Here is an 18,999-nt window from a genome sequence, read left to right as displayed (position 1 = left end):
ATCTTATGTGTTATGTGTAAGAGATTGTGAGTTTTAAATCTGAAAATTTGAATCTTTTTATAAATATTAAATTGAAGTTGGAAGACTAGATTTTTATATTTTATCTAAAAAAAAATATATAGATAGGTGTTAGTGTAAAAATGTTGTTTGAATTGTACATTTAGAATAGTGAATAGCCATAATTGATAAATAATAGTTTTAATAATGTGCTAATTAAGTGAAAAGATAGGCAAGTGGGGCCTCAAATGAATTGTTATGACGTGGAAATGTCAGAACTGACATTAATTTTATCATTTCAGAACTGTGTTGATAGAAATATGAGAACGAAACATTTTCTCTCTCTTTGCACTTCTGAATAATAGTTATTCCAACATTTACGAAATAGAGAATAGCAGTTGTTCTAGCTATCTTGAATAGCCTCTATTCTTGACACATCCAAAACAATGGTTGGGCTTTGCTTGCTTGTCTCCTCCCAGCCTCACCTATCGATCGACTTTGAAGCTTACAGGCAGAGTTAACGGGGATGGTAAGGGAGAAAAAAGCGTATGATCGAATTAAAGAAACATGAGAGGAAGAAAATAATTGGATATAAGCCCCCCACAAAATCGCACAACGTCACCAAAAATGATGAACAATGTGAGGAGGAGAAGCGGTTAGAGAGAGAGGAGAGGGGTTTTGAGATGTTTAATTGTTCGTCGTGACATGGAGGTCAAAATCAGTGGCTTTTCTCTCAATCATCGGCTATATCAACGGTGATCTGAGTTTTTCTCCTCGCCTCCATGTTCGTTTTTTTCTCTCCTCTAACAGTAGAGTAGGTGAGATAATTACAAAATGAAGAAATAAAAAAAAATTGCTGAGAGGTACTACGAGCTATTTCAATTTTTAACTGTGTTAGCGGAACAATACTATTTTGACGTTTCTGAATACAAAGTGAAAATATTTGGATAGACTTGATTTAGAATAGCATTACTATTCTAGAAAAATTACTATTTAGTACTTGGTCACGGAAGCCTCATTTCTTGTGTTGAATGGAGAAGACGCGCAATAGAATATGTCAGATAATAAGTTAGATTGTTAGCACTTATCCGCTACGTGCCGGTGTAAATGACGGAGATCTTATTCTATACGATACCGTTTGATCAAAATCGAACCGTCTAGATCGGCACCTCAAAATAACATCATCTAATCATGATCCTGTCAGAGTATAAATGAGCTAATTACACACCAGAGGAAAAAGAAAAACTGGCGTCGCCCGGGTTCGAACCGGAGACCTTCAGTGTGTTAGACTGACGTGATAACCAACTACACCACGACACCTTTGATGTTCCAACTTTTTACCATTTAATATAGAATATTTATATGAGCTAACGCATCAGATGTGAATCTGGAGTATTTTTTTGACGCTTTACATATGGAAATAACCTGAAGTGGGACCGACTAGGAAGTGCTTTGCTAAAATTTGTTTTACATTCTTCCTTTACACGACACAAATTTTGGCGAGAAGTTAATTCTTGTATGTGATCATTATTTTTATTTTAATTCGACCTTTGGGAAGATACGTTTTTTCCTTTTTTTTTTTGGTAATCCTTTTCATGCCTATATTGTAGGCCCCGCTATCCATTCATAGTACCTGTTGATTTGATCAAATAGTTAGGATCACTTTCATTTTGATGCCTAATCTAATATCATAGTCATAAAGATTCGAATTATGTTTATTTTCATAGGCTACGCGCCTACGCCAATATTGCGCTATATTTTACATGTGGACTGTCCGATTTTAATTGGACGGTCACAGAAAGGTTAGGATAGCGACAAAAAATGCCTATGAAGTATTACAAAACAAAAGAACCTGACCGCATCTTTGGTCCGTGGGGTCCACTGCCCAGCCCCCTAAATTGTTAGAAATTGAAACGGCAGACTGCCTAACCTATCAGCAATATTTATAATTAGAAATCTATTATATACATTCTAAATATTGGAAGAGGAGTGATCCACTTACATTAAAAATGGTGACAGCGAATTACACCATACATTTTTAAAGTTCAAACAGTCGATATGAATTGTTGAATATGATAGATATAGTAAAATGTGCTTACATATCAAATTTTGTATTTTTTTGTATTTTTTTTACTACTTATTAAGATGAGTACAAAAATTCAATGGTCTGCAAGTACATTTTAATATATCTATAATGTTAAACTATTTGAATTGACTGTTTGAACTTTAAAAACTTTAAAATGTAAGGGGTGATCGGATATCACCAAAAACAATGTAAGTGAATCCCTTCTTGTATTGGAAAGATGGGATAAAATTTCTATACACCAAAAAAACAGAATTATTGATTCGATTCATTTAGACATTTTCTAAGTGAGTCCTTACACAAATTAGATATTTTCTCTGACTAAGGATTAAATTGATTTGATGCCTTAAGAAATATCTAAAGCTCTGAATTAATGATTAATTAGTTCTTTCTAATGTATTAAAAAAATAAAAAAATATTTCTCTTTACCGACAAAACATTTAATATAAAACAAATCTGCTTATCTCAAGTCTCAATAAAGTTCTTCTGTTCCTTTGTGTCACTTTCTTTCGGCAAAGTATGGCAAGTCAGATATTAAAAATCTGCGTGACGTCCTTGCAATAGTGAAGTTAAGAAAAAAAAAAAAAAATTGAATTCGGTCCGTCTAGAGTCTCTAGAAAATTCAGGTGGATTTTTTAGTTGTTAGTTTAATTAACGAAGATTTATAAAAAAAATTGTATTTCTTTGTTGATTCTTGTAATAAAGTACGTTCTGATATTTTTTTTTTAATATTTTTATGGCTAATGCTTTTAGATTAAATATATTCAAATTGTGGTATTCTTTTGAAAAATAGTGGTATTACTACCGATTTTATAGAAATCAAGCATATCTGATATGATACCTAAAATAGATACTAAAATCAAATATGAAAAGTCATACATCAAGTCACCATCATGAAACATAAAAGCATACACATAGAGATAGTATAGAGCAAAGCCGAAGTTGGAAATAAAATGAATACTAAGCAAAAGAACAAGTCTCAAAAAGCAATCATATCATAGGAGACTAGTAATCCAATAAATTCTCATCCGACATCTCTTCTCCAGACATATGATCTGGGGGGTTGTCGGCTCCAGGAGCTTGAGAGGGGTCCTCTTCCGCCTCCAGGAGCTGATCTGGAAGGTCCTTAACATCACATGGAAGCATTAGGCTTAATTTTAAGTATGAATTATTTGAATTGGACTTACCCCAAAAAGTAGCTAAAGAGATTATCTTAAATCCTAATGATTTAGCTGAGATAGGAGTAGTACTATCATTAAAAATAACTCGATTTCGTTCTAACCATACATTCCATAAGATAGTTCCTCTTAACAATTCTACAAGTAGTATATCTTTTAAGGGGATAGAAGCACCAAGTAACCATAAATCATCTAAAGAATTACATGTAAAAGGGAATGAATTGTATGTTGCAATCCAATTCCATATCATGCGTATATATGAACAATGTATAAATAAATGGTCAGCGTTCTCATGTTGGTCACAAAATGCACAAGTAAGATCTCCTAGCCATCCTTTTTTTGCCAAGTTAACCTTAGTGAGAATTTTATCGCGTCGGACAAGCCAAAGAAATATTTTGATTTTTAAAGGGATGCGAGATTTCCAAATGGTATCATACTCAGAATTTGGAATACCACCATATTCTAACAATTTATAAAAAGAATGAACAGTAAAATGATCATCTTGTGACCATCGCCATATCAATCTATCTTCCAAATGAGAAGACAAAGTAAAATGTTGAAATTTATGGTGCAAGGTAAGTAATTCTTCTCTATAAATACCAGTTATTTGCCTTTGAAAAGACAAATTTAAATGAGAAGTAGAGAATGCCTCAGCTACAGAAATAAATCTATCAGTAACAATAGAATAAAGGTTTGGAAATTGATTTTTTAAGGTTTTTTCACTGCACCATCTATCTAACCAAAATGAAGTTGTTTTACCGTTACCTATTTCTTTATTTAGCTCTAAATTGATAACCACGTGATCTTTTAGGATTGATCGCCAAAATGGTGAACAAAGAGAAGGAGTAGTTCTAATTCCATATTTACTAAGCAAAATATTTTTCCATCTACCAGAAACAGAATTATCCAGAAACCGATACCACCATTTAGCCAGAAGGGCCTTATTCATATGCTGAAGGTCTAAAACCCCTAAGCCTCCCTGATTCTTCATATAAAATGTGCTTGGAGACCAAATTTTATATATTTTTTTAACTTTTTAGCTATCTTTTTTACAAGTACAAAATCACAGTTTTCAGATAATTATGAACCATCCAAAACAGTGATTTTGTACCTACGTAAAAAATAGTAAAAAAAAAAAAATCAAACAATTTAAAATTTAGTCTCCAAGCATTGTAATATGAAGATCATGTTGAGCGATTTCAGATCGACTGTTCAAACTTTGGAAATTGAAATAAGAATATGGAGCATGATTGAAATACAAAACCAATAAATCTATTTTATTGAAATAACCGTACTTGTCTTATAAATACTTTCAATATCTATTTTATTGGATTATTAGTACACACGATTATGAAAGAAAATTGCTCAAGAAACTGTTAGGCATTTTTAAACACAAAAGCATTTCACGTTGAAAATAATTCAATCCAAATAAATATCAATTCTCTCCAAACATAGAGTCAAATAAAAATACTAGCAGCACTGAAGATAATGAATATTAAAAAAATTATAATTTGTTAGCAACTGTTAATTTCATAATTTTTAAAAATATGTACTCTAAAGGCTGGTTGAAGAAATTCAATACAAACTACAGTAAGGTTGAAGGCAAATTTTTTTCCCTAAAGTTTGACCGATTTACAGATGAATCAAAATAACCGGATAAAAAATTAATTTAGATTGAAAGTATTTTTTCTGGTCCAAATTTGATTCAAAAAATATTCTATCGGTCCCATATATTATGCAAAAGTATCTAAGTTGCTCTTTCTCTGTCTCACTGTGTATTATTTTATAATATTTTATATGAGTAAAATATTCTCCTCTGTCTGTCTAGTCGGCTTCGGCCCGAATGCGTATCCTCTGCATTAACTCAAAAAGGAATCTTTTGAGTTAAATGAATCTGTACCGTCTGATTGTAAACGGAGCCAATCCGAACTCTGCTTATGATATGAGGGGATCTTTAATATTAATGCAGATCTAGTTGCACGAATCTTGAAATGGTTGGGATGGTCAAGATTCATTAAAACAAAAGATTCCTTTTGAGTTAATGCAGAGGATACGAATTCCTTCGGCCCAATGACTTTTATGAAAGAAAAAGGAATTCACATCCTCTGAGGTAACTCATATTTTGCATGACCTTTTGGAAAATCTCAGCCGTTCAAATACGTTCTGCACGAATCTCAACCCTCAAATACTGGCTCTGGGGTATCCCCGAATAGACACCGGACACGTCGGTCAGGCAAAAAATGAGATATCTCAGAGGATAGGTACTCAAGAAAAAGAGCGCTCCGTGTTTATTGGCTTGTTCTTCTGTGGTTGTATGCGCCAAGGTCTGAATTTTGTAGTAATTACAAACGGGTTTAAATGCCTCCATTTTTTTGTCATTCCATCATGCCTCTATTTTTAAAAACTTTAATAACTAAAAATTTGAAACTTAAAAGTCAAAATAAAACCATTGGATATGATCCATATCATTTTATCTATGTAAAATATTACAACATTTCAATTTTATTTTGATTGTTATCAAGAGATTGTAAAAAATGTACTAATGTGGATAATTTTTAGATGTTGATTTTTTAACTTATTAATTCACATGGAAGCAAAATTGAAATGTGATAATATTTTATGAGTATATTGAGAAAATAACATAGATCACATCTAACAGTTCTATTTTGACATTTATAATTTAAATTTTTAGTTATTGAAGTTTTTAAAAATGGAGCCATGATGGAGGCACAAAAAATGGAGGCATTTGAACACTCCTCATTACAAACCGCCTGATTTTGATCATTAGTATAAGAAAATATTATTTTCGCAGAAAATTGGGTTACTTCCAGATTTTAAAACAAGTTGTCAACGGCTATTTGTTGTCAGAAAAGGAAATATTTTATGTATGACATTGTGATATGCACATTAAATAAATTTTAAAATAGAAGAAATAAATCCTTAAGTTGCAAAAAGAAATGCGTGCAAATGGATGGAAAATGTAATTAGTTGTACCGCATCATTGACATTTTTGTTTGTCCGCTTAGGTTCTCTTTCGTCATATTTTTTTTTCAAATGGATGGCTCTTGTCTTGTATAATGTTTTTTTTTTTTTAAATATTAGTTTTTTATGTTCCTTTGTTGAATTACTACGCGCTAATCATGTTGTTTATCGGTATAGGTTTCAATGTTTTGAAATATAGTATTTATTTGCTACCAAAAATTTTTGAATGAAAAATGTTTTCTATATTAATTATCTTATTTTAAAAAGAGGAGGGTTCAAATGCCTCCATGTTTTTGTGCCTCCATCATGCCTCCATCTCTCTCCATCATTTTCAAAGTTTAAACAGTCGATCCGAACCGCTCAAACTAACCTCCATACTAAAATATGTTTGGAGACCAAATTTTATATTTTTAGGAATTTTTTTACTATTTTTTTAGATAGGTAAAAAAATACTGTTTTTAGATGGTTCAGATTTACTGATTTTGTACCTATCTAAGAAAATAGTAAAAAAATTCCTAAAAATATAAAATTTGGTCTCCAAACATATTTTAGTATGGAGGTTAGGTTGAGCGGTTCGGATCGACTGTTTGAACTTTGAAAATGATGGAGAGAGATGGAAGCATGATGGAGGCATTTGAACCCTCATCTTTTAAAAATTAATATTTTCTTCAGCATATATGTTTTTTTTTTCGGAAATGAAATCCGAAAAATAACCGTTGTAATTATTAAAGACAGTTTTTTTTTTTTTTTGTAATTTCATGAATAATATGGAATAAATAACGTAGGTTGTAAATGGAATAGTAGGAATATTATTTGGATATCTTATTACTATGTCTACGGTTAAGCCTGGGTCCAACCTTTATATAATTTAAATTTGAGACAACATTATATGCATGATCTGTATCGTACTTATATCTCACATATAGAAAATTGAATATTAAAACTTGGCCTATGTTTTGTTGGCCATGAAAGAAACTTTTTCTGCACTAGCAAAAGAATATCAAATCATAGAAACTTTAGAAGATACGATATCCATATATAGGGAATTTTTTATTCATAGTAATTATAAAAAAAGAGACGTACGGAAATAGATAGAGTACCTCATTTTCAACTAATATAGTAAGATCGTCAGTATGGATCACGATCCACATTTTATGGATCTGAGGCATGCAATGTCCACAATCCATCTTTTTAAAAAAAAAAAAAAAAAAAAATTAGGTTGTAGTTTTAAACCATTTTACGAAAAAAAAGATGGATTGTGGGCATTGCCTTAGATCCATAAAATGTGAATCGTGATCCGTGCTGACGATCTTATTATATTGATTGAAAATGAGGTACTCTATCTGTTTCTGTACATCTTTTTTTTATAATTATTATGAATAAAAAATTCTCTCCATATATCTATCCTTTTCCATAAAGCACCTAAAAAAGTTCTATAAACCTTTTTACTTGATATGAATAATCTTTATCGAAATTATAAGTCAGAAAATTCTATCACAATTATAAAATTGTCCGACATATATATCATGACGAAGGATCGACTTACAACATTTTACAACATTTTACAACAATTTGGTGTTATTATTTTCAAAGTTTAAACCGTTGATCCAAACCGTTTAAAATAATCTATGTATTAAAATGTGCTTGGAGATCAAATTTTATATTTTTTGAATTATTTTTACTATTTATTAAGTATTTAAAAAAAACTGTTATTTTTAAACAATTTTTTACCACTAAAAAAATCAACATTGTAAAATACTTAATAAAAAAAAATGTAAAATTTGATCTCTAAGTACATTTTAATATAGAGATCATATTGAACGATTTAGATTGACTGTTGAACTTTTAAAATTACAAAATTATATTGTTATAAAATATTGTAACTTATAAATATTTTGTAAGTGAACCCTCTTCATATATCATATACAATTTATATTAGATAATAGCATTGAAATCTCTTGAGTTCGACACCGGACTATTAAAATGGTTTGTCCCAGTCTATGATTGTCAATTATTGTTAACACACATATTTCCTATACCAATTATATACCTCAATAAAAGCTAGTGGCACCCTTCTGTACTCACTTGAATAAGTCATCAGCTCCTTGTGAGTGTCATAATTAGTTCATTTATTATTAGACATTTATTTGTATAGTAGGGTAGGATTTTGTTTTTTTTTTTAATTTACTTCTAGAAGATGTTCTCCGTAAATCATTTTTTTATAAGTGCAGCTTTCAATTAAATTTTTCTTGTACTTTTTTTTCTTTTAAAAATGCAATTTTCTGTTTTCATATTTCACTTTTGGTACCAGTTCAAGTGGTGATTTATATTAAAAAAAATATATATTTCCTGAAGGATGTATCCGCCACAATTAATTACTCATCATGTCTAGAAGAACATAGAACATTTTTTTTTTTATTTCAGAAAACATACATCAATATTTTTATTTTTTATCATGATTTTTCCAAATAAAATAACGACATATGACATGAACATATGGTGCTGATGTAGATATTTTTTTCCTTTAAGAGGCAAACATGACTTTTGGTAATGTAAACGGCAATATCTGTACTCACACTGGTTTATAGAGGAAACAAATAATGGAATGACCTAATTAATTAGAAAAAAATTAAATAAATATCCAATAGTTTGGGAAGGACAAATTAAAGTTCATTAATCAATTTGTAAGAGGGGACAAAGTTCAGAGAAAATTTTAAACAAGTGACTAATATATGAACTGACACTTTGTATAATCTCAAATTATAATTTACAAGGTTAATACTTGAATAGTTTAAGATTAACAGAATATAATATCAAACGGATTAGTTCATATCTTCAAATTAACACTTCTTATTATCTTATTAATAATTTAATTCTACATTAAACGTAGGTCGACACTATATACACTTTATTAACACTCAACATGGATTGACATTGGTTCATTGTTATGTTAACTATTTAAATCCGTAATTTTACTAATCACATATTTAATTCACACACGCACACATATATATATTTGATATTTATACTCAGATATCTGATTTAAATGAACAGTTATTAATCAAGGGTGGATGAAAATTGGAAGAAAATGAAGACAATTGATCTCATTAAAATTTAGGAAATACATATATTAATCAAACGTTTTTGTTTTTTACATTTTGAAAGTTCAAAGAGTCGATTCAAACCGTTTAGCATTCAATCTATAATAAAATGCGATTGAAGACCAAATTTTACATTTTTTGAATTTTTTTTTTACTATTTATTAAGTCAGTTTTAAAATCGCTATTTTCAATGATCTAAATTTTTTTCACTGTTTATTAAAATAAGCAAGTTTAAAACTAGCTTAATAAATAGTAAATAAATTCCAAAAAATATAAAATTTAGTCTCTAATTACATTTTAATATAGAGACCACATCTAACGGTTTGGATCGACCGTTTGAACTTTGGAAAACGAAAAACAAATTGGTTGCACTACAACTTCGGAATTAGTAGATGCACTCAAAATATTAGAGAAATTAGTAGATGCACTCAAAATGGAACTCGAAATTGTTACAAGTTTCAATATTTCAAAAATGACGCAAGTTATCATCCTAATTAATAAAGTACTCTAATAAGAAAACTTTAAAGTAGATACAAAGATAAATTATAAATCTATTGAAATTGTGGTAGATAAATACATATACATCCACAAATTTTAGCCAGAGTTGAAGCCAGGTTCTCGGTGGGCCCCATTTCTCCGTCTTTGATCCCAATACAGTACAATACACATGCTGACATGCACAACTGAACATACTTTGAAATATAAATCTTATCCCATCAAAATTCTCACATATTCTCATAACACATTGGCCCTGGGCTTCAAAAGGAAAAATAAAAAAGCATCATGAAAATTGCGTAAAAATGTTTCACAAGGTTATATTTGAGGTCGAGGCGAAATAAGTGTAGCAGTGCCTTGTTCTATAGAGACCCCTTCCCTGGGCACATTGATCATTTGAACCCCTCTATTACCAGTTCCGGTCTCAACGGTTACAGCCCCTCTGCCCTTGCGTCGCTTCGCACCTTTGGCCCAGCCCAAAAGGCCCGCTTGCACATGTTCCTCAAATATTGCTCTCTTAAATGAACTCCCCATCTAGACAATAAAAGTAAGTTTTGTTATGTTTCATATTCTTTAGGATTCTTTCATTGGTGTTTGTGTGCTTTTGTTGGTTGAATTTTTTTGTATTGAACGGCTTAGAAAATAATTAATTAAGATTGCAACATTTGTACTTGGAAAGGCCAGTCTTGGATTAAAGTATATGACATTAAAAATCCCATGTTCAATTACCAAAGCAAGTTTGAACCACTTCTCTCAGGTGTCTCAGGTACAATCCTTTTATTTTTTAATTGATTTTCTTTGTTTTGTTTTGGGTTTATTTTCTGGTAACCTGATTACTGTTTAGTTTGAGCCTTGAGTATGAAATAGCACTTTGAAGCAGATTGGTATGGAAATCAATGAATTACTTGTTGATTAAAGGAAGAAGCAATTGATTAGACTTACATGAGAAACAATAGCATAAAGTGGTAGTGTACTGTAGCTGCAAAGGACTTGTGTTATTACACTGGCACACAATGAAAAGAGATGAATTAGTTACACTGGAGCACAATGTCAGTAAAATGCTTTTGCTTCCATGTAATTATATATTTACAAATGTTGGCGGCACTTCGCCACCAACCTTAAAAAAAATAATATATTTACATATACATATCTTTTTGTTTTGCAAATTTAGAAATTATGAAAGTATTTAAGGGTAAGAATGCATTGTACCTGATTATGAGTCTAGGGATGAGATACACCATCTTCCCCATAATGCATGATTTCAAGCCAAAACTTGTCTGTGCAAAGTGATATTTATTAATCAGGGTTAGAAAAATTAGGACTTGCCTAGTGCATAGATCTCAATGAATTAACACAACAGTCAAGAAAGTCGGGTGACATCAAACTGTTAATTAATAAGAAGATTGCTGGTTTTCTAATAATTAACCGACCATTTTACTCTAAATCTTTAGGTCAATTGATAAGTTGTCTTTTCTTATTTGTTGTGTTGACAAAAACAAATAATTGGAGGAAATCTATAACAAAAAATGGTTTTCTTAAGATCTGAATTTATGTCACGCCACCTACTCTGTTATTTGTTACTGTGTTAATTAAGATGTGATAAAACGCAACTTGTAACACTCACCCAAATCCAAAAGAAGTAGGCGATCTCAAATGCGTTCTGAAAAAGGATGAAATGAATCAAGACGAGTACGATTTTGGGTCGGTGAAACCAGAAGAGGTCATCAGATGGAGTCACAATTAAATTTCCTTCCACGATAGTATGCTTCTCTGCCACTTCATGCGCTAACTCTGTGATTATGTGCTCCAACTTTGCACCTACTACTAGCAGCAACTGAAATGCATTTAAATATGATATAATTACTTTTTCTTTCCAAGGAAGCATCTGCAACTGTTGGTGGCCATTTGAACTATTTTTTTTTTTTTTTACTGTTGGCCCCAAGTTCATACTAATAGCGGATTCCACTGAGACATGCTCATATGGAGATGAATTTTAGTAAATGATCTAAGAGTAGTGTATAACTTACAACTAGAGGAATCCATGACACCCAAAAGTATATGTGCCACCCTACAATAATTAAAACAAGTGATCGACCGTCATATAATTTTGAAAATTGTTGCCAAGCAGAACATAATAAAAATAAAACGGGGGGGGGGGGGGGGGGGGGGGGATGTTACTTGACAATTATTTATTTTGAAGATCTTTAAAAATGAAGCTTAAATTATAAATCTAACATTATAAGCATGATCAATATTACCCACATATCATGCATGTCTATGAAATATGATAAGGGTTTGATATATGTTTCACCGTATGTCAAGTGACTTGAAATTTTCAATAATATGAAATTAACGGTTATTGATGCATCATCAAATATCTCTATGTCCCATAGCATTGCAATCAATTTAATTTTTTATTTCAACATTCTTTGAACTTTTTCCCCATGTTTGGTTGTGGTCTAAAGCTAAGGAGGCCTAAATTGGTTATTACAACTTAGGCCAGTCTAAATTATTTATGTTTGGTTGAGGCCTAAAGTTAAATCATAGCTTAAACTATTCCTTGTTTGGTTAGAGTTGGTGGAGGACTAAAATTTTGAAAGCCTAAACTTAATTATTTATAATAAGATAATAATTATTTGATATTAATATATTAATAATAACTGTAATATATTATATATTATTATAAATTTTATTTAATATATTAATAATATAAAATATTAGTTATATATTAATAATAAAATACTAATTATATAATCTTATTAAAATAATTATTTAATATATTAACAATATAAAATATTAATTATATATTAATAATAATTATTAATAATAAGATACTAATTATATAATATTAACATATCAATAACAACTATAATATATTATAATATTATTATAATAATGATTTACTATATTAACAATATTAATTATTAATTATAAAATTATAAATTAATAATAATTATTAATAATAAGATATTAATTATGTAATATTAATATATTAATAGCAACAATAATATATTGTAATATTATTATAATAATTATTTAATATATTAAAAATATAACATATCAATTATATAATTACATATTAATAATAATTATGAATAAGAAAATATTAATTATATAATATTAATATATTATAATATTATTATAATAATTATTTAATATATTAACAATATAGGATATTAATTATATAATTATATATTAATAATTATTAATAATAAGATACTAATTATATAATATTAATATATTAATAATAACTATAAAATATTATAATATATTAACAATATAACATATTAATTATATAGTTATATATCGTCAATAAGATACTAATTACACAATATTAATATATTAATAATAACTATAATATATTACAATATGATATAATAATTATTTATTAATAATAATTATTAATAAAAGGATATTAATTATATAATATTATTATAATAATTATTTAATATATTAACAATATAAGATATTAATTATATAATTATATACTAATAATAATTATTAATGATAATATACTAATTATATACAAATAAAATATTATTATAATAATTCAAGTTAGACCACAAGGTGGAATAAAAATTAAACCACCATCTGAGGTTGTTTAATTTAGGCCGGCCTAAAGATCGGCTGATGCTATCTTATTCCGGCTCAATTAAGACACGTTTAGTGGAATAACGAGGCCTAAAATCCTTATTCCATCCTTTAGGCCACAACCAAACATGGTGTTTGGAGTAAGAAGAAAAACAAATCCTATAGTTCCAAAGTCCAAACTTTATTAATTGGTCCATATTGTTGAAGAGAAAAGTAACTTGTTGATTTTCTTCTTACTTATTTCAATATTTATTTACTTATTGATTGATCATCATCATCATCATCATCACCCTCATTGTTACTATTTTTTTTTTCCGAAAATGAAGGAAAACAATGAAAACAGAAATAATTAATATAAAAAAGAACAATGAGTAACATTCAATAGGAGGCATACCATTTACATTTAACAACAAAAATAGCATCACGAACGTCCAAAGGTACCAACTACATTAAATAGTTGAGATCATATTAGTCATGATATAAAAAGAATTCGTCATTTGAAGTCAATCAAAGAGGTTTTACAGTTAAGTTCACAAAGGGACTTAATGAACTTAAGAACACCCTAGTTCTACTCGACAACTATAGTCAACTGAATATATTGCCAATCAAATTAATCCATTTGTCAAGTGATTACTAACCCCTTACTTTTCCTCTGTCTCTTAAATCATGAAACAATTACAGATAATCAATGCTTCAAGAAAGGGAACTTTATTGCTTGAATTAATAGTAACACTATACCTTATACCGACGACTTTCTTAAAATCAGCTTCAAGGGCTCGCATCATATACTTGTAGAAATTAAACTTCATATTTGATGAACAATGTGTCTACAAAACACAAAGAAAACAAATGTAAATAATCAATTGCGCATGTAAAAGAAAAATTAAACTAAAATAACCCAAAATTGATGAACCACAAGCCAACGCCTTAAATAGTATAATACATTCTAGAAATTTGAAACGTCAATTGGAATAAATCTCTAAGAGATATACAATGCTTTTCAAGACAATACAACATTGCTTGTACTGGTGCAGTGCAAGCTGTTGCACATTTTCATGTATGGGTGTAATAAAAGTTTTCCTTAACAATATGTAATTATGCTTACATTTATAAAGCCACGTCTTATTGTTATATAATCTTCTTCTGTAAGTGATCCATAAAATTGCTTAAAGAAAGCATGCTGCAATCAGTAAAAATAAATAAAATAACAATCATCAAACCGTTAGGATTAATTCTATATTGAAGCGTAAAAACAAAAATGTTCAAATACCAGTCTTTTGGTACCTCAAAATTTCATTTCCTAACTAATTTTTCAAAATCCAAATAAAAAACTGAACCTTGAAACCTTATGTAAGTCAATGGTGATAAACATTTTGCTACCTTGTCTTTGTACTGGACTAAAAGTTAATTTTCCATTACAGTGGCGGAGCCATCTTCAAAGAATGGGAGTCAGTTGACCCCAATTTATTTTCATAATTTTGTACTGGTATCTTATTTTCTATATAATTTAAAGTAAAATGCTATGGTAGTGTAAAATCAACCCCCATTCGTAACATGAAAATTTTATATGATTGACCCCCATTCCTATTTGACCCTATAGCTTGAAAGTTTGTCTCCGCATAAGTTAGTTGGCTACTTCACTTTTGGCCTTATGATAACTCAAAAAACATATTGATAAAAAAAAATTAATTTCATAGATATTGCTGATGATATAATACAAAATTTTATAGTTTACATCAGTTGTATTCCTAAATATACCATTAAAAGCAATTTGATAAATATGTAATTCATTAGTATTCCACTTTTAATAAAATATACTTACCAACCAACCATATAAACCTCCAGCTTTACCAAACCCTTTGTAGCGTTCCTGAATGAACCTGAACTTCTCAATTTCACTAACTGTCTGTTGAGCTGAAAATTATAACTAAATTAAAAAATAATTGTAAAAGGTGCAAAGTTTACATTTTTTACAAACCATATGCTAACCATACCATTGGGATCATCAGTACTTATCGATTGTTGAATTTTATGCTCCCAATGCCGCCAGTTGTTTATCTAAATACATTGAGAGTGTATCAATTTAGAAAAAGTCAATTAACTTTATTTGATAAAACTGTAAGATAAAATAGATTTTAGTCTCAACATTGGAAAGTGTTTTCATATAAAAGATAAAAAGGAATTTACAATTACCTGTGTGATACCTAAGACGACTGTTAGTGCACTAAGAAGCACATGTATGACAGCCAATACAAAGATAAAGAGGTGTAGTGCATGCAACGCTTCTAGAGAAATTATCGGAACTTTTCCCTTAAAACAAAATCCAACAAAAAAATTATCAAAAGAGAATTATTTTGGTGAAAAAATAATAATTAGTCTACACCTGATGTGTCCTACTATACCATACACACATGATTCGGGTTTGCACCTTTACACACATTATTACATAGATCGAGGATAAGCCTCTGTTGTCATTTTTTGGATTAATTTTTTTAGTTAAACTCAAATTTCCATGACAATGTATTACAATATATGTGATGCCAAACTGGTCGAGAAAATACCTTCTTTGTACAATAATCAGAACCACCACTTGCCAAAAGTCGTCTGGCGCCTCCATAAACTCCAGTGAACAAATCAACAGCTAATTTCTTGGTTGAGGCAGCAGTCTTTTGTTTGCATGGTAGCCAATGCTTCATGATATCTTCGTCCACACAAATATATTGTAACCTTCCTTGGAACACCGTCATTAATAGAGAAATGAAACCCAAAAGCATCAACTCTAGCATAATTCATACACAAATTAATGTCAGTCTGCAGTATACATTAGTTTATAAAAAAATGGTTGTCAATTTGGGTATGAGTAAAATGGATGTTATCTAGAACTTTTATTTTGAGCCAACTGCAAGTGTTTGCTTAAATTCAAAGAACTGAATCGCTGGGATAGTTCGTTTAGAAATGCAAAATTGGAATTCTATTTCTATATAATATTCAAACAGGGAAGACACCAACAAGAGAAAGAAAGCTAACCTTCCTTTAGTTTTTGCAAAGCATCAAACAGGGGCTTTTGGTTCTTTCTTTTCAACGTCTGCAAGAAATTAACAACAGCACATCTTCATGTAAGTTCACTTACATGCAACAAAAATTGCATGCAAGTCAAAATCATTAGCTCTTTAAAAAAATAGTGCTATTCCAATTTGTAGTTTGAATTATATAGTTAAGAGTTGTGCTGGATAAAACAATGCTGATATTGCTATTTCGATCATTTTGATCGACCAAATAGTGCAAACTCAGTCTTTGAAATTTCATTTGGATTGCACCCCATCAAAAATATAATCACCAAATTCAAGAATAACTCTAGTTGAATTGCATGCAAGTAAGATTACTAACAAATATACCTTGCCACCAAGGTGAAGAAGTCGCTCAAAGATGACAGAAATTAAGACAATGATAGAGCAAAGTGTTGCAACAATCCATGTAGGCGTGTAGGGAAGATCAATTTCCGAGCTTGAGCCTTTTTCTCCTTGTGCTCCAGCCATTATTATGTCCCCTTTGTATTTCTCAAATTCTTGCGAGTTATTGAGACCTCTATGCTTTTATTTTGTGACACTATTTCTTTCTTGGTTGGCTATTGGAGGAAGGTGAAGATTATATATATATTAGCAATATTGAAGAGATAATTTTTCTAAGTAGATGATGAAATAGTCGTTGACAACATGCTCCAATGTAACGGCAAACAAGTCGTCGGTTCCTTTTTTTTTTCTTTTTCATTTTATTAGTCAAGAACGTGTAATTTTATTTTTCCCAATTAAGAAATGAGTTTGTTCGTAGTATATAATGCTAAATTTTTCCCGTCAAATTGATGGTAATAAAATTGAATTTTAAAAAATTTAATGATAAAATTAATTAAGGACTATCAAAATTGATGCAGTGGCACATATTATCTGATGTGAAAAGTTATAAATTTGAAATTTGAATGGATTGTCATATTATCTGATGTGAAAAGTCATAAATTTGAAATTTGAATGGATTGTCATTTATAAACAATTAAATGGAATATTGTTGGCTAGACTTTCACATTTCTATATATAAAAAAAAGATAAAATTTAATAATTTATTGAATATAGATCATCTAATACGGATTTGGCTAATATGCTATGGGTAGCTAAGAGGCCTCCCGTGCTACGGCTCAATATTCGACTTTTCAAAATCCTAACGGTCGATCCGAACCGTTCATCTTGTTCTCCATATTAATATGTGCTTGGAGACCAAATTTTACATTTTTTGGAAATTGTTTACTATTTTTTTAGATTTATTGAATATCGCTGTTTTTTATGGTCCAGATTTGTCTGAAAAACAACGATTTTCAATAAATCTAAAAAAATAGTAAAAAATTTTCACAAAATGTAAAATTTAGTCTCCAAGCACATATTAATATGGAGAACAAGATGAATGGTTCGGATCGACCGTTAGGATTTTGAAAAGTCGAATATTGAGCCGTAGCACGGGAGGCCTCTTAGCTACCCATAGCACCGTAGCCAAGTCCCATCTAATACATGTGTGTGTGTGTATATATATATATATATATATATATAAATTATATCACTTTTAACTTTATTTCAGTATGCAACAAAAGTTAGACAAAATTAATAAACTAAAATTTAGCAATCTTTTCTTTTCTTGATGTCTATCGAAATGAAATAAAAAAAATTATAATTTCTTATACACATGTAATTAATATGATATGAAACACATCCCACGGTTTAAATATGTTAATTTAAGCACAATATAATAAATTAACAAGTTTGATATTGATAATCGTTGGTATTGAATTCCACCTTAACACTTAAGATGCATAAACATAAATTTGATAATTCAAGACATCAAATAGTCCAAATATGGAAAGTTTTGATATTTAAGTCATTAAACTAGACGTGATTCTCATTAGTATTCGAATAGATGAATTGGTCTATTTACTCTGGATGAAATATTATAATAAAAACGGATAGGTTGTCATAAAATAAAATTAGTGACTTTTTTCCATTTTGATTTTATTTCTCCAGTAGATCTTTTGGAGTTGACATTGATACAGGGTGGAGGTGGAATTGAAAAACTTTACAACCTTCTTGGCATTTTCATGATTATAATAGTAGCTTAATGTATTAGTTTACTAGCTACATATATTAATACATGCCTCTGGTTTTGGAGGACAACTAATTAAAACATTTCCTCAATATTGGATTGATCGTATTAGCTGATAATTATAAAAAAAAAAAATAGCAAAGTGGGCTTGACATGTATTATGTATAGTTAAATCTAAGAGGAACTTTAGTTATGAAATGTTTTTGTTCAAGTGAAATAAAATGAATATTAATTTATGTTAAAAATTTGCAAAAACAGTTATAGAACCAAATTAGCGAGCATGGTCTAATTTGTACTGAAGAGGGTACTTTGAAGATATCGGAGCATGAATTGCTTGATCAATTATTTATAAGATGATGCCGCCATATATATTCTCTCCATTTGCTTAACCAACTCTATCTGTAAAGTTTCTCCACAAAGAGCTCATGGTCAT

At 29.6% G+C, this 18,999-nt stretch overlaps 1 protein-coding gene and 1 non-coding gene across 2 annotated transcripts; both read right to left on the bottom strand.

Moving 5' to 3' along the window:
- Positions 1-1,243: 1,243 nt before the first annotated feature.
- On the bottom strand, positions 1,244-1,317 carry TRNAV-AAC (transfer RNA valine (anticodon AAC)). The gene has a single exon. It is a non-coding gene; the product is annotated as a tRNA-Val (tRNA).
- Positions 1,318-9,872: 8,555 nt separating this feature from the next.
- LOC144566897 (MLO-like protein 1) lies at positions 9,873-17,095 on the bottom strand. The gene is made up of 14 exons (XM_078316940.1): positions 16,823-17,095; positions 16,455-16,512; positions 15,989-16,206; positions 15,621-15,737; positions 15,422-15,485; positions 15,250-15,341; positions 14,533-14,607; positions 14,166-14,254; positions 13,822-13,871; positions 11,864-11,904; positions 11,461-11,670; positions 11,046-11,113; positions 10,779-10,839; positions 9,873-10,370 (listed from the first exon to the last, which is right to left on the bottom strand). Exons 1-14 carry the CDS (start codon positions 16,961-16,963, stop codon positions 10,155-10,157), a joined length of 1,500 nt encoding a protein of 499 aa, XP_078173066.1. The 5' UTR covers positions 16,964-17,095; the 3' UTR covers positions 9,873-10,154.
- Positions 17,096-18,999: the final 1,904 nt, after the last annotated feature.

This window comes from Carex rostrata, chromosome 15, assembly GCF_964058835.1.
Source record: "Carex rostrata chromosome 15, lpCarRost1.2, whole genome shotgun sequence".
In the NCBI taxonomy this organism is placed as follows: Eukaryota; Viridiplantae; Streptophyta; class Magnoliopsida; order Poales; family Cyperaceae; genus Carex; species Carex rostrata.
Note: the sequence above shows the minus strand (reverse complement) of the source record. Positions and strands in the feature narration are given on the sequence as shown.

Coding starts and splice junctions, on each gene's coding strand:
- LOC144566897 (XM_078316940.1), bottom strand. CDS start 16,963: ATGGCTGGAGCACAAGGAGAAAAAGGCTCAAGCTCGGAAATTGATCTT. Junction 16,207..16,454: donor TTTGCAAAAACTAAAGGAAG/GTTAGCTTTCTT, acceptor GAATTATGCTAG/AGTTGATGCTTTTGGGTTTC. Junction 15,342..15,421: donor AAGTACTGATGATCCCAATG/GTATGGTTAGCA, acceptor TATAATTTTCAG/CTCAACAGACAGTTAGTGAA.